The sequence below is a fragment of the Martes martes genome (genome assembly GCF_963455335.1).
Source record: "Martes martes genome assembly, chromosome: 12".
NCBI classification, from domain to species: Eukaryota; Metazoa; Chordata; class Mammalia; order Carnivora; family Mustelidae; genus Martes; species Martes martes.
In genome coordinates, this window is record NC_137900.1 from 83,496,984 (window position 1) to 83,523,098 (window position 26,115).

Here is a 26,115-nt window from a genome sequence, read left to right on the forward strand (position 1 = left end):
AGCGTTCAGCATGCAGCCACATACCTCTGGGAGAACATCACCCCAGCTTAAGAGCTATAAGGTCTGTCTGGGTCCAGGGGACAATGACTTCTCTGTGGTTTAAGGACCTCGTTCAAGGTAGCACCGCCTTGCGTTTTCATGCCGTCCCATCTGTCACGTTCATGAACTCACTCAGCAAACAGGAGGGGACTGGGCCAGCCTCCGGAGCAATCTGACCCCAATCAGGGAGCCAACCTCACAGCACAGATGGGCTCCCCCAGGAGCAGTCACGGGGGATGGGACCAGCCAGATGTGGGGCTCCACTGCACCCTGCCCGAATCCCAAGCCGGAGGGGCTGGTCTCACTGACCTGATAAAAGTCCGAAAGCCTGTTGGTCCCAGCTTCATTGTCCCCTTGATCCCCAGGAACCGGATAAACAAATTTGCCATCCTGTCCACCAGGCGCAGGTAGTTGAACTGCTTGGCGTACTTGGGGAACACCTGCTTGAGGCAGATGGAGGGCAGGTGCGCTTCGGGATTGGGGTTGGCGTCGGAGGCGCTGGCCGGCTCGCTGTCGGAAGGCTCTTCCTTCACAGCTCGTGGCTGCTTAAGCTTCTGAGACCTGCAGAACACAAGCAATGAGGGACACGACCAGCGTCTGCAGGGGGCGTGACAATAGGTAGAGCCCCTTCCCTCACCCATTCTCCTTTCTCTATACCCACCGCAACCTCGGGAGGTGTGAACGCTCTATTTCTATTGTACAGACCAGAAACCTGACCTCAGGGAAGCGAGGTCCCCAAGCTCACACAGCTAGCGTGGGACAAGGCCGGGACTCGAACCCAGGACAGAGTCAGGACCGGAAGCTTATACTTCCTCTGTTCTCTCACCCCGGATTCCCAATACGGACATTCTCCTTTACCACACTCATGAGTCAAGAGAATACTGTTACGGAGCAGCCTAGGTTTGATTTCAAACTCCTACTTGTGGGTAGTAATTGAATAATTAAGAAATATAAAAATCTCATTGGGGGCTGGCAAAAAGCCAGAAGCACAGTTCAATGAACAATTTGCAAAGATACATCAGCTATCCAATTCTAGGAATAGGCATAATTATGTTTTCGGGCTTAACTATTTTCTTATTTGGAACTCATACAAAAAAAATGATTATAGTGTTGTGATTCCTGAATCTGGTTATTTTATTCCGAAATTCTTCTGATATTCAAGAGAATTCGGCAACTAATAACACTCACATCCCCACCTCTGGCCTGGAATGTTCTTTTCACCTCCAGACCCACATGTCCAACTACCACCTGTTGCTGCTTCAGGATGGCCCCAGCCCCCCAGACCGAAACGTCCGTTTCCTTCACCTCAAATCTACATTCCCCGTCTCCCTGGACGTCACCCCCATCTGCCAGCTACCCAAGCAGGACATGTCAGGGTAAATGACAGTTCTCCTCTCCCTCTGCCTCTGCCATCAGTCCTAAGTCCTCAGTATCTCTTGAAACCAACTCTGCTCTCCCCTGATGGCCCTTGTCAACTCTTTCCTAGACTGTATTAACAGCCTCCAGCCTTTCCCATCCATAGACCCATAGACACTGGCACGGAGGCCCCTCTTCTTTTTATTTTTCTTATTTTTTAAATCTTTTTATTATTTTTTTTTTAAGAGAGTGAGCGCAAGTGGGGGTGGGGTGGGAGGGTAGAGGCAGAGGGAGAGGGAGAGAGAGAGGATCCCAAGCAGCTTGGGATTAGCGCTCAGCGTGGGGCCCGGCGCTGGGCTCGATCCCACGACCCTGAGATCACAACCTGAGCTGAAATCAAGAGTCAGACGCCCGATCGACTGAGCCACCCAACCACCCCTCGAGGCACCTCTTCTAAAGCAAACCTGGCTGGGTTGTCCCTTACAACAATTCTCCACTGATTTCTCAAGTGCCTACAGTGAAGTTCATACTCTTCACTCTGGCACTCAAGGCCCCTCTCGATTTCTTCTCCATCCTCCTCATTTCCTATCACTGTCCTAGACACACTATACCCTCAAAGGCCTTGGGCATGCCCTGCCACCCTACCCTGCTGCCATTGGTCTGGTCTGAGCCAGAGATTCAGAGCCCACTGGACACCCAGCTCTCTTCCCTCCGGTGCCTCCCTCTGCCCTTGGAGCTCATCACACCTTCCCCTCCACTGTGCTGCCCACAGCTGGTCTGGGAACCAGTGTAACCATTTCCATCCATAACCGGCGTCCACTCCTGAGACAGAACCCTGAGCGCTTTGTACTTGGTCGGTAAATACTGCCCAACTGGTCAACTGCAGGAAATTTAGAACCATGTCACCTGGTCTTGAGCTCAACACCAAGGCCATTTTCTACTCTTTCCTTTATTAAATGGCCTCATTCCCTGCGCTCCCACTTCCGGGCACACCATCGGTCACGAAGTCGGGCCATACTGGTATCTTCGTACCTGCTTTCCTTGGCCTTTGAGGCCTTCCCCTGGCCCTGGCTGCCTGGCACACTTCCGTTCCACTTCCAGAGCCGGCTCAGATGTCTCCTTGATCGCGCTGACGACTCTCTGCCGGGCCCCACTCCTGTTTCTTAGACTTGCTCCCCGGTTCCTCTGCCCAAGAGGCCCGGCATTTGTCTAGACGCCGATCCCTCCCTCACATCTCATTCAACCCTAACTCATCCAACTCTCTCTCTCTCATTCAACTCTGTTTCAACCCGGATCGCTTCAGGTGCTTGGGAGATGTTTCATCGAATTTGTTGAATTGGGAGTTTGCTTTTAAAGGCCAGGCGGGGCTCAGAGAAAATACCAAGGTTATGATATTTTGTACACCATAGGGTCTTTTTAACGGGGAAGAGGCTTGATAGAGAAACAGCAAGCTTGACAGCCCTGTCCCAAGAGTCTTCTTTTCATTCTGGGTCAAGGAGTCAGCCCCTAAGAAAGAGAAACCCCTTGTGTGAGTCAAGGGCTGTGAGTTCTGTTTGCAGATCCTTCTGTGTGGGTCTTGGGTCTTGGCACGGGTCTCAAAGCAATGATAGAAGGAAGACAAAACCAGAACTGCCCACCCCACCTTTTTCTTTCTTTTTTTAAAAAGATTATTTATTTATTTTAGAGAGAGAGAATGTGTGTGAGAGATCGATCTGGGGGAGGGGCAGAGGGAAAGGGAGAGGGAATCCCAAGCAGACTCCCCGCTGAGCACAGAGCCCCAAAGTGGGGGGGGGGGGGCTTGATCCCACGACCCTGAGATCATGACCTGAGCAGACATCGAGAGTCAGACGCTCAATTGACTGAGCCACCCAGGCGCCCCAGGAAAACCCTTTTAAAGTTCAGCCCTGTGTGGATGGTTCTGGGGAAACAAAGCCTTGCCCACCAAGGAGAGGCCGGATTCCTGGGAAGAAACACCTTTCCTGGGTAGGATGCGATCTCCCTCCAGCCAAGCCGGTTTTATCATCATCTCCTTGAGTTCAAGAACAGTAAATAGAAGTCAGGTGGTTACTTTTCAGATGAAATGAAATGTGTTCGCATGAAGGTTATAGGAAGACAGTTAAGGAAAGAGTAGCAGTGTTTCTGGAGATTAGCTCTTAAATTCCTGGCTAAGTGGCAATCACCGACTTTAGAAGCACTCATTAAGTTTTTGTTAGAGGGAAGATTTGGAAATGTACAGTTTGCACGCGCTCAGTGCCGATGGAGAGAGCTCGGAACTCTTCCCCATCAGCCATCCCATCTTCATTGTCTCATCCGCTCTTCACGCAGCCCCGTGACGTGACTGTTATTTTTATGTCCCTGTTCCAGGTGAAGACACCAAGAGGCAGCAAGGTTTGCCACGGCTGAACCAGAATTAAAAATCTGTCCTTCCAACCAGGCTTGCAGCTCGCCCACTGCCACTCCACTGCTCCAAAGTGCAGCAGGATTCACGGGGTGGGGGCGGGGGTGGGGTCACAGAATCCAATGTACGGTTATTTACGTTGTGTAAATAACCGTACATTGGATTCTGAGAGGCAGAGAGAGCGAGAGAGAAGGAAGCAGGCTCCCTGCTGAGCAGAGAGCCCAATGCGGGACTCGATCCCAAGACCCTGAGATCATGACCTGAGCCGATGGCAGCAGCTTAACCCCCTGAGCCACCCAGGCGCCCCTATGTTGTGTTTTAAATAGTGTTTTTAGATTATAACAGTTATCCAAGCTCTTTGTAGACATTTTGAGAAATGTATAAAAGAATGTAAATCATTTGTCATCCACAGGTCAGGGATAAATACCACCGTGTTTTGGTTTCTTACCGATGTTTGTAAAGTTAGGATCACATTCCACGTAGCATAGAACCTTCTTTGTAATGACATCATGAGTGTCTTCTCATGGCATTAAATACATTTTCGGGAGCGTAATTTCTCGTGGCTGTGCGATATTCGGTATTAAGCCCGAACCATAATTCAATCATCCACCCCCTCAGCTGAATGTCTCTGTGGCCTGTCTTTGACAAAATGGGACATGGTGGTCGGTCCCTAGGCGATGTCCTCCCCCGCAGAAACAAAACATGTCACAGCTGGCAGCAGCCTTGGAGGTCATTCTGTCCAATGATGTCGTCTATTTCCTCGGATGTGGTCTAATGTATACAACATAAAATTCACCATCGTAACCACTTTAAAGTGTACAATTCCGTGGCATTTAGCACATTCACAATGTCATGTGCCCATCACCTCTATCTAGTTCCAGAACATTTCCATGACAGTGCCGTTTCAGGGGAGAAACTTTAATTCCAGGCAGATAAGGCCACTAGCCCCAGGGGCTCCTTTAATTAGCAGATGGCCCAGGGTCCTGGTGGCCTCCGGCCAGGGTTGCCCAGGTGACGGGGACCCCGCCCCTCCAGGGGACCTCTCGGGCTGGGGAAGTTTTCCCAATGATGTGCATGTCAGAGAATGTCTCCCACCAGTGTCCTCAGCCCGAGCCCTGCCCTATGCCCAGAGCTGCACAGAATGAGGGTTTTTTCTCTTTAACGTGAGCCCCTCACATTTCCTTCAAGGGCTGCTGTGTTTACTGGCTGACTACCATTTCCCTTCCTTCCTGAATCCCAATTAATAAGCTCAAGATGAAAAGGGCCTTCAAAGCCACAGTTACCATTTCCATGGACTCAAAACCACAAATACGGGGGGAGTGTTTCACTCAACCGGAAGAAGGCAGTAAAAGATGTAGCTGGTCTAGAAGACGGAATAAAACAACGAGAAACGGTATCTTTGCTGGAGCTAATTCCAATGATCACATCGAGATCCAAGTTATCGCAAATACTGTAAAACCCTGCTTTTATTTAATGGCATTTTAATGGAAACGTCGGGTTTATGAAATAAAAGTGACTGGTAAAGAAAATATAAATCAAGCTTACTAGTCCTTTGAGGTAATTTTTTATTATTATTATTGAATTTGGTATATCCTTGGCTCATTAAAATTCTGGAAAGTTTTCTCTATTATCGTTTTTCAAATAAAATGGGATTCTTTGTTATTAAAACCACCTTTCTCTATTTTGCCTGGAAATCCTATTTATCGGGGACGTACTGTGTCAAGCATTGGGCCAAGCAACTTACTTATGCTATCTCAGCGTTCCTCATAACAGTTCTATGAGGTAGGCAGAAACTCGTGCCATTTTAGAGATTAGAAACCCAAGATCCAGAGAACCTGAACACGCCCAGCATCCCAAGTCAGTAGTGGAAACAGAATTCATACTTACGACTATATCACTACACGTTCCATACTTATCTCACTAGAGAGTTCTTGTGCCAATTTGATTTTTGTTTTGGCACTAAGTTGATCTAAATCAGACCAAAGACTTTTTTCTCAGGCATATATTATATTTCCCCAGAAATTAATAAAACAGGAAGGCAGATAAAGTAACGTTAGATTCCAATTTCAGAGAAAGTACATGAATTCTCAGAGAAATACTTTCCATTTTTAGTTCCTAATGCCTTCAATAATTTATTTGTTCATGAACTATTTCCCAAGCATTTCCTTGTCCCAGGGGCCTCGGATACATGGGTGAGGTGGCCAAGGTTCTTACTAGCCAAAAGTGTGTGACCAAGTGGGGAAGACAAGACCCATCTGTAAACAGTGACTGAGTCAGGTGAAAATGGCCGGGGGAGCACGCAGAGAAGGGCACATGGAAGGAGGTTGGTTTGCCGGGTCCTGGTAGTAGGCATGGAGGGAAATGGGAGGGACTACAACAAGGAAGCTGTTGTGGGTTTTACAGGACCTTGGATGTCAGACCTCTTGGATCTGGTGGTGTCGGAGATCAGAAGTGGTAGATTTACAAGAGAGGAGGGGCAAAATCAGAAGTCTGGCGAAGATGAATGAGCCTGCCAGCAGTAATCAAGGAAGGGGCGTGGATGATGCTAGGAAGCTCCTGGAACATTCTAGGTCTATGGTTCTGAAAGCATATGGCCTGGACCAGCTGCATCAGCACTGCCTGAGAACTTGTCAGGCATACCAATTCTTGGCCCACCCCAGGCCCACGGACTCAGACACGAGTGGGTCGAGCACTCTGCTTAGCAAGCCCCGTGGCCGACTCTGATGCAGGCTGAAGTCTGAGAATCACTGATTTGGGTGAAAGGAAGAGGATTTGGCAACTGCTGGATCGTGGGGGACAGTAAGCAATAGAACACCCGAGGATCAGGTTCCCAGGCAATCTGGGGCTTGGCAGGAGAGCCTTGGTGGGCAGTGGTGCTGCACTGGCAAAAGGAGGTAGGCAGGCTCGTTTCCCTGCCACGTGGCTGACACCCGTCCCCGCAGTCACTTGGGACTTCAAATGCACATTGTCATTCCTGAAGAAACTGCTAACCACGTACCACAGAAGAGCCTTAAATTAGCCCAGCAGCTAATTTAAAGAGCTGGAGGATGAAGTCACTAAAAATAAACGAAACCACCATGTAGCCCAGCTCTGTTGCTAGATGACTCTCGGCCATCCCACGGCCCCATTTGCTTGCTGGTGGCGCTATCCTATTGGAAGAGAAGACAAGAGACAACAGAATGGCTGAAGCGCGTGTTTCCAGAATTGATGAGAAGTACTCAGTGAGGGAACTTTGTCCCATGCTCCAGGCCCTGTAAGACCCATGACGGGTCTATTTCTCCCTGTGCTCTCCATGCAATGCGCCTCTGGCCACCGCCCTCTGCCCTGATTGCTTCCTTCCATAGCATGGTGGGACAGCGACAGCAACAAACACCATGGTGATGACATTGGCGGCACTTACTATGTGCTAGGAACCGCGGTTTAAAAAAGTTTAACCTTGATGAAATCCCACCAAGTAGGTGTTACTGTTACTCCCATTCTACAGACAAGGAAACTAAGGTATGAAGACACAGACGAATCCAGGATAGAAACCCAGCGGGCGGATGCCAGAGTCCTTGCTTCTAAACAGTGCATGATGCTTCCTCTGTGCCTGAGGACTTAGCAGGCACTGAGCACCAAGAGTCGGGCGGGATACCTGCAGCATCTCATTCGAGCCTGGCCATGACCCTATGACTTACAGACTGTAAGTGATGAAAAAAATTAACTTCAGGGAAGTTAACCTACCTTCCAAAGGCCACTCAGCTATTACAGGGCTACGGGTGAGGATTTGCCCCTGGATCCACTTGAGTTCAAAGCCCAGGTGCTTTCCCCTCCATCAGGCTACGAATTACTGTGGTTAAGCACCTTCTCTAAATGTATTTTTACCTCCGACAGTGGAGAGAAGTCTCTTACTGATGGGACGAGGCTTACGAGGGAGAGTGGCTGGGAGGACACCCAGCCTGAGCCTAGCACAAAACTTGGGCATTGCTTAGGATCAAAAACACAGCCTGCCCATGAAGAGTCCAGATGAATCTGCTTGTGGGGATGGTGGGGGCTTATAACTGACCTCAGTGTGGCGACCTGGGAGCAACAGCACTTACCTGGAGGGGCTGTTCCCTTTTGACCACCAAATCACTCAATCCCTATTTTACCATCACAGGCTCCCACGAGTCACAGATGCACCGTGTTTGTCACGGGTATGAATTAACAAGGGCCCAGCGGCCACAGCAGCAGACTGGGTCTCGGTCCCTGCTGGGGACGAGCTCCCCTAGCCACCAGGCGGGGGGGGGGGGTGCTGCAGGACCATCTTCCTGCCAAGGCGATGAGTTAACAAAAGGACACACACGAAGATTTCCTCCGGTGCCCCCATTCCCACAGACCCAGAACTCATGCTATTTCAGCGCTGGAAGGGCCTCCAAGGGTCATGGGGCTCAGCCCTCTCATTTTCCGGATGAGGGAACTGACAGCTCATTTTACAAAGACCTCTCAAGATGCTTCTTTTCGAACACAGCTCTCTCTGCTCGGCCCCTGCGCACAGAGCCGGCATCTTGCCATCGTCCTTGCTCTCTTTGTCTTGGGCAGTTAGAGTAAATGACGCGCACCGTCACGTGGGCGGGGGGGGGGGGCAGCTGCCCAGCCACTCCTCCCCACAGGGCACCAGCCCGGTGGTCCCCTGGAACCCCAGCTCTGCACCCTCGAGCGGGGTGACCTCAGGCAAGTCATCCAGCTTCAAAGCTTCAGTTTCCTCTTACCAAAAATGGGGAAAACAACGGCGCCTAACCTATAGGGCTGATGTAATTACAGGGAAAGTGCCTGCATCGGGCTTGGCACAGGGCTTCGATACCTGTTAGCTTCTGTGATTAGCATCGCCAACGTCTTTATCTCCCCTATGCCATCATCTCAAGAGGCTCACTGTCTAGTCACCATCGATAGGAGACATCAGTGTATCCCTCTGGGAACCCCAGAGACTATGGGGTTTCTGTAACCACTCTCTGACATTCTGCTCTACCGGCAACTCACATAACTAGACCCTGGACCGTCCTCCCGCTCCCCTGACTGTCTGGGGAGGCTCGCCGCAAGCTGGCCAGGTCACCCTGCACCTGTCTCTTGTCCCACCTGAAATAAATCCCCCAGATGACTGTCCTCTCCTCAGACCTCACTGGATACCTGCCCCTTACCTGACACCCCGGTTCTCTACTGAGGATTACTGATGTCACAAAAAATATTTGTTGCTCCCCACGTAAAGAAAGAATTAAACTGTGGAATGAGAAGGGGCACTGGGGGAGGGACTTCTCACCCCATTTTTCTTTTGCAATATACAGGGAAGTCAAGGCAGACCCTTGCTTGAGGTGAGGCATCAAGTAAGAGGTGGTGGCAAGGGCAGATAGACCCAGTTCTCCTGACTTCCCGCCCAGAGCCTTCTTTTTTAAAAAAAAAAAAAAAAAAAGAAGAAGAAACCCAAAACAAAGAACACCACCCCTAAAGCTGAACAGCCAGAGTGGCCAAAATTCTGAATCTGAATGAAAAGCTTCAGACTCTCAAGGCCCCTCTGGGGGGCAGGGAGGAGGCAGGGAGGGCAGGGAGGAGAATCCTTTTGGCCCAAAGGGCTGAGGAGTCCCCGCTTTAACCCCACCAGGGGGTTGGCCACTATCTTTCTACGGAAGATTGGGCCCGTGTTTAGCTTTGCACGGGGACCGGGAGACGGGTTCTTCCTTCCGCGCCTTGCCTGCACCGGCTGCCGAGGCGCCCTACATGGGGCCCACCTCATGAGCAGAGCCCTCGGGGCTGCTGGCCGGCCTTGCCTTCCAAACTCCACATTCCTCCCTCTCTGTGTAAATGTGCCTTCCCAAATTATCCGTGGGAAAAACACTCACCCTTCAACTCTTGGACTTCATAGCATTTTCCCCAGAAAACTCTCCACAGGCTTTGGAGCTAGAATGAGCCATTCCTTTCTCTAAAACCTTTCAGACTTTATACATTGTCCTCATCATCCTCATCACGAGAGGTACTGGGAACTACATCTGTCTCCGGCCCGAAGCTGAGCCCGCGGTGTGTTCTAACACGGGGTCTGGCACACAGGAGGGGCTCAGGACATCCCACAGGGAATACAGATGGGCATTGTTCCCCTGAGTTCTCACAACAATCTAATCAATCACTTGGGTTTACATCCAAGGATACTGAAGCTCTGAGAGGTTAAGTCAGCGGCTAGGGTGAGGAGGCTGGGACCAGAGTCCTGTGGCCGGGACACTGCCACACCCTCCACTTCCGGTTGCCAGAATGCGCTCTCCTTTCTCTTTGTCCCTCCCAGTGATGGGAAGATCCTGGCTGTCTTCGGGGAGGACAAAGATTTCCTAGTGGCGACGGCAAGGCACTGTCTATGTGACAATTGTAATCAGGGGTTGCATTAGCCTCTGTTTTACCACCTCCAAAATTAGCGGAAAAGGCCAACTTGAGCTTTCATTGTCTAGTTGTGCTAATGAAGGGATCCTTTTAATTACATACTCAGCGCCTCTCTGCAACACAAAGCATTTTAGTGTTTAAACACAGCTCTGCACCGAAGTACAGGCCTTTGTGAACACAGATGATAAGTGGGGAAACCATGTGGAGAAGTCATCACCGTGATTCTTTTTGGCATTCAGTTTCATCCAAACGCAGTTCGTTTTGGAGGGTAATCCTATTCTCTTTTGTATACTGTATGCCTGGTGAACCCTAACCTAGGGATTCTGTAGGCATATCCCAGGCCAAATTTTCTTCCCCCTCAAATTTTGGATGAAATCTGCTCACTTTGTGAATTTTACCTGTCCCTGATTCGCCCTTGAGGGTCTGCCCCAATGAGGGGGGCCATACGGCTGTCTGGTCAACCCGCAGTGAGGGTGTTGAACCCAAAACTATCTTCACTCAGGGTCCCAGGGGCTTTCTGAGGCTGTTTTCTTGTGTGTCATTCTATATGGGATTTTCGCTAATGTGAGTGAGGCCTTATGGGGCTGATCCCACAGACCTTTCTCAGGCAAGGATGCCGTGACTTTGCATTTGTATTTAGTCAGGGGGTAAGGGGATGCCGCTCATTGAGCCCCCCTCTGGGCCAGGAACTCTCCCATATATCAATTATCGTGGTTAAGCCGCAGGAGACCTGAGATGGAGATATTAACATACACTCGGGAACCTGAAGGCCTGGGTTGGAATTGGAAAAGTCTCTGAACCTGCTCGTGCCCTGCTGTCTTTGTCTGTACAATGGGGATAACAGTTCTCCCCACATCGCGGCCCCACTGGAAAACTTAAATGGGCTCATACATACCCGCAGAGCATTGAGAATGATAGCTGGTGTGCAGTAAGCACTCAGTAAGGGTTGGCTGTTTATCCAACGAAGCTAAGCTCAGGTTAAATGACATCCTCGAGGTCACGTGGCTCCCGGAGTGAATCATCTGACTCTTGACTCTCAAGACCTCGTTCTTTCCAGGCTTCCACTGAGCTCTGGCCATGCAGACGGGATTCTGGGCTGGCGCTCTGCTAGGACATTGCGATCTGAACCCAGCAAGGCATGGCCTAGAGAAGGTCCCTTGGCGTGCTTGCCCTCCTGACCTCGGTGTGAGCACACTTCTCTGGACTTTCTTCTTCTACTGCCTCGGACATGCTGCTCTTCCTGGGGTTACCAAGTTTCCTCCCTATTGCCCCCGACCTTCTCGGTCTTTCTCCAGTTCAGCTTCTTCATAGTGTCCAATGACGCTTAACGGCTCTTTCTGGAACTCTTACTTCCTGGCTTCCGTGCCTATGCATTCTCCAGGTGTTTTCCCATTCTCTGTTTTTGCTTTTTTTTTGTTTTCCCTCCTAACATGGTAGATCGTTCTCTAAGCCTCTGTCCGTGACCCGCTTCCTGCCCTACCCAGTCTCCCTGGACCATCTCGTTTACACACGGAGATGACTCTGAGATGTGCTCGCGCCCCAGCAGCTTCTGCAGGCCCCCCGCGCCTGGATGCGCGCGCCCTACTCCCCCGGCACCAACGGCCAGGCTCCAATCCTACACACCCTGCAAAGGCCAACTCTTCAAATGCCAGCCCGCCCACGGGCCTCCCCTCATCCCTCCCACCAGAAAACACGCTTCTGGATTTCCCACAGCACCTCATTTGCACCTCTCTTGTGGAATCTATCATTTTCTAAACTTATATTACGGCCGTTGAAGTCTGTGGCTTCTCTCCCCCATAGACTGAGTTTGCTGAAAATAGAATCCATTTTTGTTCTCCTTATAGTACGCTACCTCTAATAGGTAATGCAAAAAAAGACACACTGACAGATGACTGGGGAAGAAAAGTATTCTGTAAGACAAATAACGAGAGGAAATTTGGTGTGATTCTGCCCGAAGGCAAGAAAATGGGCAGGGCGACCTCTGGGCGTCATTTTCAGCTTCAGGTTTTAGAGAGTCATTTTTTTTTTTAGGGAAATAGGGCAACAATAATAATTTCTGGCAATGAGAAGAAGCCATCGTGCTCCACTCCCTCCTGACTGTACGGTCTTCGGGAAGTTGTGGTACCACTCAGCCTCTGTTCCTCTTCTGTCGGCTGGAGCCTGACAACAGAATCTCCCTCCCAGGGGTGTGGAGGGATTAAATGAGAGGCGGGGGTTCTGGCTGCAGCACAAGTAAGTGTGAACAAAATGTCAAAGATCCGTGACTTCCGGTCAGCTGAAGCCCAACCAGGAAGATTTAACTGTCTCCTCCTGCCCATAGCACTCTTTCCCTCCAAGAGTTTTGGTCCTAACAGAATGAGATTTTTTGAAAAAAATTCAGCTAATAAATTAGGCATACGCATATTAGCAACCAGGTCCAGAGAGAAAGCCTAAATTTTTTCTCTCTGCCATTTGAATTCCCCTAACATAGAGTTGTTGTCAAAATCCATTAGAGTATTAATTTCTCTTGTCACTGCACAATTCCCCAAGCAGACATCCAGACAGTGTGCAGTGCCGCTGCTCACAGAAGTACTAAATGTTCAGTTATCATGGTACATTTCTGAGATGATGCCTCCCTGATGGCTCTGGAGAGATTGCAGAAGTTCAAGTACAAGGTTAAGGCCGGGCAGCAGAATGGCAACAGTTTGGGGACTGCACATCAAGGCAGGCCTAGGGCTGAGCCCCAGCTCTCCACTTAGCCACTGAACAGCCTTGGGGAAGGTACTTAACCTCTCTGAGTATCAGTTTCTTCATTTGCCAAATGGTGACAATGACACTAGGCACACAGGGTTTGGGGAGAACTGTGTGGAATACGAAGTGTAGAGAACCGCGTAGAATGCCCGGCATATCCCTGGTCCTCAATAGGAGACAGCTTAGACGTCCCAGAGATTTGGAGATGTGCAGACAGGGGTCTCGAGGCCGTCACACCCACTCACCACCCCTTCCCGAGGGACGGCTGTGAGGGGCGGTGTTCTTTTTGTGACACCACGGCCCCAACCCCGGCACACCGACACTTTCTTCTTTTGCAATGGCTTCTCCAAACGCCCATTCAAATAAATTAGTAGCCTCGCTTGACCAACACACCAGGCAGGAGGAAAAGGTTTCCGTGCCAACGGGAATGCAGGGGGCACCCTGCGCTCCAAGAAAGAAAACAAGAGAAAGCCAATCATTTAGTTTCCCGACTACCAAGCACGGTGCGGAGCCTGCGGAGCCGAAGTCAGAGCTGGCCTCTTCCTTGGTTGCCATGGCAACGTCGCTGACCTAGCCCGTCCTGCAAACACATGCGAGACAGCACGGGGCACACGTGGGAGGTGGGGTCCAGGGACGTGGGCGGTGCGGCAGCGCTTCGCTGCGAGAGGTGCCCTCACCTGCTTTTCTGAAACACAAAAACCTCTTGCCAGGGAAAGAGGAAATTCCAGTTGCTATCGTAAAGTTCCTTTGGTGATCGTGAACGGATTTAGAGCCCAGCAGAAAGGCCAGTTCAAACCTGGTGAATGAACAGTTATTGCTTCCTCAGCTGCGACGCAGGGATGGGGGAGAGGGCTGCGCACCTCTCCTGCCGGGTGGGGGTGAGGGGGCGGTCTGCTCAGCATCCAGGGAAATGTGCCTGACGCTGTATCTGCTGCCTCGAGCTACCGTGTGGTTCAAACCCCGGATCTATGGAGCAATTTCCCAACCACGAGCAACAGCTCGGGAAGAAAAAAGCAGAGCACCCATTTTACAGGTGAGAAAATGGAGTGTTGCGACCGTGAATCAAATGAGGGCTGACACTTTCGTGTTCTCTTTTCTCGATTACTCTCTGTCCCCTGAGAGGCTTAATGTGTGATAGCACTTGATTTTGCCAAAAATTCAATTCTTTCCCTCACTCTTAAGCTCAAGGTCACTTTAAAAGTCACCTTCCAAGTCCAACACTTGCCAGTCAAATCCACCCAGATGTCCCTCTTGCAGTCAAGTGGAGCGTGATTTGTTCCCCAGCCCCCCACAAGCCTGCTTCTTGCTGTTTCCACCCGTGTTGTTATTGGCACCTCCACCCTCCCAAGTGAGCCAAGCTCGAAAGCCTGAAGTCGGCTTTGGCTTCTCACTCGTGCTCACCCAGGTTCCCGGGGACCTGTATACTATCCCTTTTCTACTCAGAGGCTCTGATTCAAATGTCCTGGGGAGTCCTAGGAAGTGGAAGGAGGGAGCACGGTGGTTAACCACAGAGGCTGTGGGGTCGAGGCGTCTGGGATCTTGCTCACTCCACGCCTGTGGGCTGAGCACCTTCTGTGGTCTGGTCCTAACGACTAGTGAGGCTATTATCATTCTTAATATGATTCCCATTTTCCTTATGAGACATTTTCCTATAAGACACAAGTGTGGTGACATAATTTTCCCAAGGTCATCGGGATTGGCTGGATATGAGCCCTTACATATAACCAACACGCAAAGCTCTTTCCCACTTAGCTATAGTTTCCTTAAGAGCAGGGCCCATGGGCCACATTTGTGTGTCACGGCTTCTAAGGGGTGAGGGAACGACTGAAGGTCTGAGCTTGGTTCTCCCTCCCATGATGACCCTTTCTCACGGTGTGACCTTGGCGGAACAACCAGAAGATAGCTAGAGGTCTACAGCTGGCCGAGTAGTGGCCCTAAGCCCCGGCACCTGGCAATGTGACTTTATTTGGAAAAGGATCTTTACAGATGCAGTCAAATTAAGGATCTTGAGAGGAGGTTATCCTGGATTTAGAGAAGGCCCTAAATCGAGGGACAGCTATCCTCAGAAGAGAAAGGCAGGGCGAGATCTGACACAGACACACACAGAAGGGGTTGTGGGAAGAGGAGGCAGAGATTGGGAGTGAGAGCACCAGAAGCCAACCAGCGCCTGCCGCCGCCACAGGCTGGAAGGAGCAGGGAGGAGTCTCCCCCAGAGCTTTCGGAGGGAGCAGAGCCTCACCGACACCGCCTGGCCTCAGAGCCGGGCGAGAATGCGTGTCTGCCACTTGAATCCAAGAGGGAACTTGCTTCTGCAGCCCTAAGAGACCAGCACAAGGTCTCAGTTTCTGAAATGGGTCACCCCGCCAGTTACTGTGAGAGAATGTGACTGGAAACAACTAGAATAGTGACCTGGGCCCCCAATAACTGTTTGCTGGGCCAAATTAAAATATCCAGAGTCACTACCCTGGAAACTTCTCTCCAGGACACACCTGGCTGACTGGTTCTGCCTAGAGCGTCAGGCTTGTAAGATGCTTAACTTCAGAACCCAGAAGCCAGAAGGAGAAGCCACAGGGATGATCTCCTCTGAGCCCAGGTGTGGAGAAGGTGTGGGAAGCCGGCAGAGATGTCTGTGTCCTTGTGAGGCTGGTAACTGAATGCTGGCCCGTCTCCAGCTCTGATGAGCCTGTCACGGTGGGTTTCACAAAACATCTGTTTCGGGAACAAGCCTGTGGTTTCAGGCAAGCTCTAGAGATAATAGTATGTTTTTCCTACGTACAGCCATGACATGTGCACTGAGGCTGAATATTTCTAAATGTGACCAATTTCTTAAGTGGCGGAAGCCCATCAGACTCTTCAAGAACGTTGATGGCATGTGGGCAACCCCGGCCGTGTCCTGGGCGGCTGCCGACGTGGCTTGTAGGGAAGCGCTTTGGGGAGTAGGTGGGAGTGGTGGGCAGTGAGCTCTCAGCAATGGGTCTCTCTAAAGATTGTCTTAATTCTGCAAGGGAGTTGGGTCCCTCGGCTTCATGCATATGGATGCAGCAGTGGTTGAATGATAACCTGCGATTTTTCTTCCCCACGTTAATGGACTTGGGTTGGCTACTGAGTATTTGACGAGGAAACGCTATGCTAGTGCACACACCGATGATCCCCAGGACGCAAATGCAGCTTTGCTGGATTTGACTCAATTCTGGCCCAAGATAAGCAAGCACGGGTGCGGCATCCCCTGTGAAATGAGCAGACCGTGCCTTGGCATGAGATGGACAGAGCACCAGAAGGCAGACCAGCAATCAGGAAGATGCCAGAACCCTTTCCCAGTCGTCCCACAGGTGCTGGAGGAAGGAGGCGTGCCCATGAAGCAAACTCCGCCCCACTCTCCCTGGAATTTGATCTGAGGAGAGGGGCTCCCACCCCTTGGGCAGGTAGAGGAAGGCCAGAGGGCACCTGTCCTCACAGGCCATCTCCTCTTGCCCTGGCTGGTGTGCTCCTGGGGAGTCAGGGCAGAAGGGCTTGGGGGCGCCCAGGAAGCCCCAGCCCACACTGGGTGCCTGGAGTGAGCTGTGCCCCATTCCCTTAGCTTGTTGTAGCCTTGGCCTCCAGAACCGACTCTGGGTCTCTGCATTCCAGACTCAGCCCGGCCCCTACAGCCTCCCCTTTCTTACCCTTCTGCAGCTGGAGTCCCAGCATGCCATGGGGCCAAGTCCCTCCTGGCTGACTGCTAAGCCCCCAAGGCCAGGTCTGTAGAGCACAGACAGCAGTGATCTGGCCACCTTTCCCAGAACACCCCATGCCCTGCAGACTGCTTTCAGAGTGAGCCACGGGGCCAAGGAGTCAGCGCATTTAGAAAGGAAAGAGCTTTAAGTCATAGAGACTGGTGACCGTCATTCTGTATGTAGACAAGGACCGAGCTCAAGAGACGGGGAGCGGTTTGTCCAAGGTTTCCTGGCACTCGGGCTTTACGGGTCAGGAAGAATACAGGTTTGCCATCTCCCAGCGCACTTTGCTGGAACAATATCCTTGGCTAATATCAATCAGCTCTGTGCAGACAGCGCCCTATCTGGCTCGTGTCTGACTCTCGGGCAGCAGCTTGGGGCCAGGTCCAAGCAGGAGCTCAGGAACTATTATTTAGACTCGGTTGAATGGATCTCCTTTGTCAAAACAAATCAGACGCAGACCTGTTCCTGAAGCTAACACAAAGGTGTCATTTCAGGATTCCACTAACACCTCAACTCCCAGAAGGGAGAGGCTGTACCCGCCTACAAAATGGTGTGGAAGTGGGGAAGGATGTTGAATTGACTTGTCACGTCGCTGTGTTAATTTTTTCCTTGTCTAACTATGATCCTGTGTCCATATGGGAACAGTAGCTCTTTATCGAAGGCCGTGGTGTCCAGGCGCTGCCCTGGGGACCTCGATCCAAGGTCGTATTTAGTCTCGCCCTCACCCCTGCCCGGTAGAACATATCAGGCCTTCTTTATAAGTGGAAACTAAGCACCTTGCCAAGGTCACACGGCTCACAGAGCGGGAGCGCAGATTCTAGCTAGGTCTGTGCTGTTTTACCAAAGTCAGGCATTCTGACATAAGGAAAGCAACACTACGCAAGGAGATAGGATCTCACCGGGGCAAGTGTGTGAACCCGTCTCATTCTTTCAGCAACTCCAGGAAGTGTTGTCTCCACCTTCCAGGGGAGGAAAAATAGGTCTAGAGAGGCCAAGTCACTTACCAGGTGATCCTGGACAGTCTAGAATCAGGGAAGAGCGAGAGGCAGGGGTGCAAGGGGGCCCCGGAACTGGGCTGGACTGGCTGGTCGCCCGACTTTAGATAAATGACCTGACACAAATTCTTAAACAGTTTCTTAAAGTACAGGTAACATGAAATGTATCATTCTCACCATTTTTAAGGTACAGTTCAGTGCTATTGAGTACTTTTATACTGTTGTGCAACCACAACCACAATCCACGTTCCTGGACTTAAACTCTGCGTGTTACGCACTAACTCCCCATTTCCTGCCTTCCTGGCCCCCGGCAACCGCCATGCTACTTCCCGGCCCTATGAAGCTGACACTCTAGGAAGCTCATGTCAGCGGAAGCATACAGTGTTTATCCTTTTGTGTCTGGCTTATTTCACGTGGCACAATGTCCTCCAAGTTCATCCATGCTGTAGCAGGTCTCAGACCTCCTTTTTAAAGGCTGAATAATACTCCACTGGGGGGCTGTACCACATCTCATCTGAGTCCTTCTTTCCTCCATGGACGGTCTCATGGGCTGCTGCCACCTGCTGGGTGTTGTGAGCAGTGCAGTAGGCAAAATACTTGGAAGCGCCTCCCTTTCTGTCACAAACCTGACCTTGGGCTTGGTTCCCCAGCTCAGGAAAGAGATATAACACCTGATATAAGATATATAAGAGATATATATATAAGAGATATATAAGAGATATAACAGTGCCTGAGCCAGAGACGGGAGAGGAGGGTAACTCCCAAACCCCACGAGTAGCCTAGTGTCGTTCCTGTCACCTTGCATCACCCACTTCTCTCCATTGCCACCGCCACTCCCCGGATTCCAAGCTGCCACCTCCTGTCACTTCAATGGTGGGTCACTTGAATCCCAACAGCCTCATCACCAGTCTCCTTGCTTCCAGCTTCCCCTCCCAACACATCTTCCAGGTCCTAGCCACATGGCAGACCTGACCATGTCACCTCGTGCCCCTAAACCTGTCCCAGTGTCTCGCCCTCACTTCCTTCAAGTCCCCTTCTCTGGCAGGCCTCCCTTGGCCACTCTGCCTAAAGCTGTGACACCCACTCCTCGCCAGCCTACGAGGGCCTGCCTTGTCCCATCCTACCCGCCCCCCAGCACTACCGCCGTTTATCAGAGCGTAGATTTTACTCATTTACTTTGTTGTTCTCCATCTCCTGCTCTCTCACCCCCCACCTCCAATAAAGAATGTCAGGTTCACAAAGGCAGCGATCGGTGATGGTTTTGTTCACTACTGGCTCCTCAGTCCTGGCGCACAGTAGGCCCTCACTAAACACTGGCCAAGTGCGTGAACACACGAATGACTGACTCCCCTCTGCCTGCAGGGTCACTGGCCGGGTCAAGTCCTTTCATGTGCTGCCTGTGTCCCCTCCAGCCCTGCCCTTCCACAACCCCATGTAAACCCAGGGACCACCAGACCACAAGGCTCACCAGGTCCTCCCCTTGGATAGTAGCCCTGGGCCTTTGCACATGCCGTTGCCTCTGCCTGGATTGTCATTGCCTCCACCTCACGTTCATGACACCCTGCTTTTACCTCTTTTTTGAAGACTGTTTCACACTACACAATAATTACCCCTTTACTTGTCTGTAGTTATTTCTAAACTGCCGGCTCTGTGAAGGCGGGATAATCTCGCTCACTCTCCAATTCTTGGGGCCATGCACTGACACTATGGTCGAGGCACAGAAAATGTCAAGGGAAAAAAGGGAGCCACTGCAGCTACCACTCCTGCAGGGTACCCAACAATAGACATGACGTGTAGTACACGTAGCTTCTGCCACCGTGCCCGGCACACGGCGGGCATCGCACACCCAACACAGACACAACGGAGGGCTCGCGTGCACCTGTGGAGGACCTGCTGTTTCCACTGTTCTCAAAACCACCAGCTGCCATCCTGCCGTCATCTGTCACCTCTGGGGGCCACACTGATTAAGTGTTGGCCCCAGAGAGAATTCCCGTCCTTTCCCGTCCTAGCCGTCACATTTTGGCAGCTTGCCCGCCGAGCAGAGAAAACCTCCAAGTCCAGTTTCTTCTTAGAACCAACGGTGTTTATCACCAGCATGTCACGGAATTGAGAACGTCCAGGGATTTCGGGGAGCAGTGGTGCTGATGTCTCATTTTCCATCTCAGACACGGGTTTAGAGAGGCGGACTGACTTGCTCACGGTCATGCAGCTTGTTAGGGACCTCACTTCCTCTTTCCTTAGAAGAAGTTTAATTCTATCTCATTCACCCTATGGGGCCCTAAGGAGTCTGGTAGGTTAGTCTAAAAGCCTCACTTGGGCTAACTTCTGACCAGTTTTCTCACTACGCCATCCGCAAAGACAGGGGGACACATTTCACTTCCATGGCTTGCTAACTAACAGCATCAAGTTGGATTTACATGCTGTGAAACTCTCTTCCCAGGGACCTTGTCTGTGATTCAAACAGAAGAAATAGACGAGACTCTTGACCCTCTCCCTCTAGACAATTGGCCTGCCATCAATAAAGCAATGGCAATGTCCCACCCTGGCCACTGTCCTTGGACGAGCCCCTCCATGGAGAACACCTCTGCCTGCCTGAAAGTGAGCTCCCCTCTGCCGGGGGCACTGCAGTACTGCTCAGGCTCGTCTGTGGGGGAAGCAGAGGGAGTGCTGGAGAGTCTGGAGCTCAGGCATTGGCAGAAGGATCAGGGAGGCAAGGGAGGCGTAGCCCGGTTGGAAGTGAATCCAGAGCTCCCCCTGACTGAGACGGAGTCATCAGCAGCCACCAACAGACTCATTCACAACCTCTGGTCCCAGAGGAGATTGTTAAGCCTAATTATTATTATTAGGCATAATGACTAATTAGTAAAAATAGCTACCATTTACCGAGTGCCAACTTATGCCTGGTACTTAATGCATATTATTTCTTTTCGCCTATTTTACACTTCATTATTTTCTGTTTTCCTAACTATAAGGTCAATATATATTCATGGAAAAAAATCTTTAAAGATACCAAAAAGCAGGAAAAGGGAGGAAAGTTCACCCTTTGTCTCACTACCCACCTACAGCCCCTGCTAACATACTGGAGTTTTATTTCCAGGATTTTTTCTGTCTGTCTTTCTGTTTCTCTATCCCCTGTGTGTGCAGATGCACGTGGTAGGTGAGATTTAACACAGCTGTGATCACACTGGCCAAAAAATTACTTCCGATGCCCACAATGATCCAGTGATCCTTGGGTATGATCATCATTTACAGCTCAAGAACCAAAGGCTCAGAGAAGGTAAGTCAGTCGACCAAAGTCACACAGCAGACAAAGGCCTGGACTGGGATTCATATCAAGTCTCTCTGTGGTGAAAACCTGTCTTCCCCCTACTCTGCCCTGTTGCGTTAAGGGAGAAGCACGGATAGTTTTAATGACATCTCTGCTTCTGCAGCCCCGTTCCTCTGCCTGTGCCCTCCGGACCACACTCTACTGAGAGTAGCTATAGGTGTAGGAGACGCAGAATCTTCCAGCCATATCGACTCAACTGGCCAGTACCTGGCTACGGAAAGCTTTGAAAGCTGAAGCTTCATTGAAGACATTCTGTCAGAAACTGGAGGGAATCTGTGTTTTCTGTCCACATAGATATCTGGAAAGCTGAAATCAGAAAGCACAGTGAACTGCCGTTTGCAAGCTGTTTCGCATGAGACAAACACAAGTGATGTTTACGGAACCGAGCAGGTGGCTCAGGCGGCCTCCGCCCCGGCCTGCGAGGCTGGAAAGGGCCCGGACCCTGCAAACACCCCTGTGGGGAGGGAGCAGTGAAGCCCCAGATTCTCCCTTTCCTCAAATGGTTGGAACAAAGCCCTGGGTACCACCACTCTTTAAACTGGCACCGAGCGTGATAAGCAAGCGAGATGAACATGTGGTACCTTCTATGTGCCAGCACCGGGTAGAGGGGATGCCAAGTGAGTAAGACGGTGCCCCTGCCTTCCAGAGCTTACATCTGGGGGGTGTCTGGGGGGCTCAGTCATTAAGCGTCTGCCTTCGGCTCAGGTCATGATCCCAGGGTCCTTGGATGGAGTCCCGCGTCCCTTCTCCCCGCCCTCTGTCTGCTGCTCCCTTTGCTTGTGCTTGCTCTCTCTCTCTCTCTCTCTCTGTCAAATAAATAATCTTAAAAAAATAAAAAAGAGCTTACATCTGGGGCAGGGAGACCCTTATGAAAAGGGAGTTCCGTTACGATGCAGTAAGCACCGAGACACAGCGACAGAAACCCTTTTTGTTAAAAAAAAAAAAAAAAAAAAAAACAAAACCCGCCAGCTCAGATCCCTACAATCTCTAAGATGGGAGGAGTCATGGCCAAGAAGAAACGCTGTGGGACAAAGGGCAGGAACAAAGTGGCGAAAAGCCGTTTTTCAGAGTGCTGTATTCACCGACATCCAACCGCAACGGCACAGGACGGAGTGATCTATCTTATCTGTATCTTATCTGTCTTAAACTTAGGAACAGTAAGTTGCCACACGATGCTCTGTCGATATTTTTAGGCTCTTTCTCCCTCGCAGTTTGAACAAGATGTCTGGAATGTGTTTTGCTTTGTTGCAGATAACATTCACCTTGAGCCTTTTTTTCTGCGTGCACGCATACGTGCGTGTTTGTGTGCGTGTGCGCACGCGTGTGTGCATGTGTTTGTGTGCACGTGTGTGCGCACGTGTGTTCCATCTGAAGGTTCAATCACCTCTCACCTAATCACCAGGAGTTGTTCAGTCTATAGGATGCTGTGAAAATGAACTGCTTGCAATGTTCTACCTTCCGGTAGGGGCTCAGATACAGAGGTATTTCTTCACACCCCGCCCCCCCCTTTCTAGCGTGAGGGGCCTCAGCCCTGCTTCCTGATTCCTGGTGGAGGAACTGCCCCATCAGCCCCCCTCACTCAGGGACCTGCTCTCCTCGGGACACACGTGGGGTGGGAGGTCAGTTCTGAAGCTCCATGTGCTGCCCCTCAGCTCCCCAACTCACTCACCCTCTTCTGTGCTGCCTTGCCCTTCTCCCCCCACCCCTTCCTTTCCCACTGCCCAACTCCCAGACCCATTTTTTTCTAGTGATTCCCAACAGGAGTGACTCACACTTCTCAGATATACGGACAGAAATGTCGTGGCGGCACTGAAAGGTATTCGGAAGGAAATCTGCAGATGCCTGAGCTTTGCGGAGGGGGTCTGGAGGACCCACAGGGACGGCCTCGGGGACCTCAGTGCTGTGGGAGCTGGAAACCCCTCCTCTGCCCTTTGGGACAGGGACAAGGCATCCTAGCGGGACTCACATCTCAACTCGGCCTCCTAGATACTGTGTGACTTCAGGCAAGTCACTTAGCTCTTCTGATCCTCTGTTTTCTTATCCTTAAAATGGGGACAATCTCCCTTGCAAGTTGTTGTGAAGATTGTGATGTTTTATACAAATATAAGTATATTTATAATACGAGATTACATATGCATGTTTTTATAAATTGTTTCAAAACACTCACTTCACACACACCCCTACATATAAACAGTGGCTGGCACAGGGCAGTCACCAAACTCTCTGGGCTGGCTGTGTCGACGCAGCATACATCTGTCATGATGAACAAATGCATGGGTGTAATAGTAAGTATTAGATAAACGTAAAGTATTTAAAGAACACACTGAGGTGTATTTTTTCTTCTGTGCTTTGAATGGCACAATATTTATCCTGTCATTTTTCCAGTGAAGGGCTTGCTGGCTGTTCCAGCACAGCTCAGGGATACCAACCAGAACGTGGGTTAAATATACAGGGCGACTTGGCTTCACACGCTGAGTACAAAAATGAAACATACGTGGCTTGGAGGCCCACATTCCTGACAGAGCCATCTTTGGAAATAGCATTTTCTCTTGGAAGAAAGTACTAGCAACTAAAAATATTTCCATGTTTAATGACGATCACCGAAGGGACATCTCTAACTGCTCGTCTTGTATACATTATCACACATTCCGTTTACTGCCCATCGGGAGCGACAGCAGCCAGTCCCTCGCAGCTGGAATCCCGCGGAGTCCTGACGCTCTGCCAGCCACCTCAGCCCGGTCCACGCCTGGTGCCCCCATCCTGGCCTGGCAGGTCCTCGCCCCGGCTTTGCTCTTGCTGCTATCAGCCTGGAATCCTGATGCCTAAGGGGAAACTTGGACTCTAGTAGCTAATACCAACCCCATCCTTAGGGAGAGGGATGATTCCATGCGGTGGGGCTTCCAGCTCAGGACCTGTTTGGTGTTCTAGAAGTTTCCCACCCCCTTGACCATTACCCCTGCCTGTTCAACTCTACACCCCTGCCAAGTCCTTGCCTGCTTCTTCTGCCTGGGTAGCAGGTGCCATTCCTCACCCACTCCGTGCTGTCTGGGTCCAGCTGTGAGTGACCTGAGCTCATGACACCATGAGGCCACCAGTGCCTGGTTGACCGTGTTGACTGATGCCTGACCTCCCACGCTCCTCCTGCCGTCACGGGCCCACAGTTGTGGACCCAGACCAGTCCAAGTTTGGTTGGTCATGCTCTTTTGCTTTGAAAATCTCTGCTACTGCTCTGTACCATGCTGCCTTTGAACCTCAGAATACGTGGGCCTGTGCCGTACATTCCTCCCTGGAGGTCTAAGTTGTGGGGGTTCTTTCTAATGTCGCCAGCTTTAATGTCATAATAGCATGTCTCCTTACAGAAGACACACAAAAATACAGAAATATATAGGCAAGACAAACAACTCTCAAACATAATCTCACTGTCAGAAATGATCGCTTTTAATATTTGACAAACTCCTTTCCACTCCACTTCTGTGAATAGAAGTGTTCACATCTATTCTGTTCGCATCATTGAAATCATACTTGATGCAGAATTTTGTAGCCCACTTTCCATTTAACATTGTGTGAGAAGCACATTGCCATATCACCAGAATTATTTATAGAAATCTTTAATGACTGAATGACTTCCCTCAGGCTAACGGCTATTTCAATCGTTTCTGATTTTTCACTACTTGGATGTACATACTTGGACAATAAATCTTTCTCATAATTTTGGATTATATCTTTGGTATAAGTTCCCAGAAGTGAAGTTTCTGAGTCAACAGGTATTAACATTTTTAAGGCCCTTGTTCTCTAATCTGGCTTGAGTCCATGACCTTGTGAATTGCTAAAGAATGAAATCATAGTCACCAGTTCAAAGCTTTTCTATCTATAATCTTTTGTTTGCCATGAAGTTAACTATTGCGATCACAATAAAATAGGATGACACGCTTTCCTATTAATTTCAGCACAAATATGGGTTTAAAAATATCTCTCATAGGAGTATGTGAAATGAGAAGTAATGAGATTAAGTAATATTTTCAAGTGACCCACAGTTGCTTTCCTACTAATAAGAAACAGTCATTGAGATTTGTATCTCTAATTATTTTTTTAGACTCTTCTTCTCAAAGCTATGAATCTGAATCTGAGTCAGCATCCTAAACAGCCAGAATTGGAAACAGTGAGCTCTATTTTTGAGTTTCTTATGTAGAATGTGAACTTGGGACAAGCTACTCAAAATTCATTTATGTAATAAATTTTTTTTTTAAATATCTGTCTTCTCTGCACACCCTCCCCTGATTTCTCCAGGAAAAATTAATCACCCTTCCTCCCATAGTTCATCACCCGTGCCTCATTTAACACTGACTATGGTCTTCATCATGTTCGAGTTATTTTTTCAAGCTGCTCACAGGCTGTGAGCTTCTAGAAGGAACAACCCAGTGCGATTCCCAAGACTTAGCAGAAAGATCAACAGACAACAGGCATGCATAAACAGGAGAGGATTCATTTTCGATTTGCCAGTAAGCATGTGGATGGTACCTTGCTAGGAATCTGGTGTGTAGCATGGATCCAAAAGGAGAAACGGAAGGAAGTTCACCACTAGCCCAGAGGCTGTCCCCAGAGCAATGGTCAGAAAAAAAAAGAAGAAAATAGCAAAGAATGTCCATGGTTTCAAAATGAAAGAAAACATCATTATTTCATAGATTATTTATGGATTACCCTTCCAGGTAGTAGGATGGTACTAGATGATGGAATCCTGAGGGCAACAGGTTCTTTCTGCCTTCCAGAGCTCATGGAGAAAAATGAGAGGTTTTAGTGATTCTACTCAAAGGTTCTCCATGGAGGAGGGAAAGGACTCCTGCAAAACCAGAATAGGACAGGAGATAGTCTGGTGTTCCTTTAATCAAAGGCCACCACCTTCCGTCAGTTATCTGCAAATGATTCGAGATTCTTCCAAGCACTCACCACAAGTCATGCCCAGCCATGTCTAGGTCATCTGGTCACTCATTTCCATTGGGTGGCCACCTTCAAGGGTCAGTAAGGCCTTTGATACCTGCCAAATCTTACCACGCATTTCTCCAGGGATTCTTACATATATTCTGGTTTGCCATGAAAAATGTATTACTTCTAACGAAATGGATATTTCAAAATATGTTATACATAATTGGGGGGGAAATGTCTCAGGCCTAGGGATCA

At 50.0% G+C, this 26,115-nt stretch overlaps 1 protein-coding gene across 1 annotated transcript in view; it reads right to left on the bottom strand.

Annotated features, from left to right (window-relative positions):
• Positions 1 to 26,115, bottom strand: part of TTLL11 (tubulin tyrosine ligase like 11) — a 223,716-nt gene that overhangs the window by 39,392 nt on the left and 158,209 nt on the right. The window contains exon 7 of the mRNA XM_080819651.1: positions 349 to 600. Coding sequence (XP_080675777.1) covers positions 349 to 600 — 252 coding nt within the window. The remainder of the gene's footprint in view (positions 1 to 348; positions 601 to 26,115) is intronic.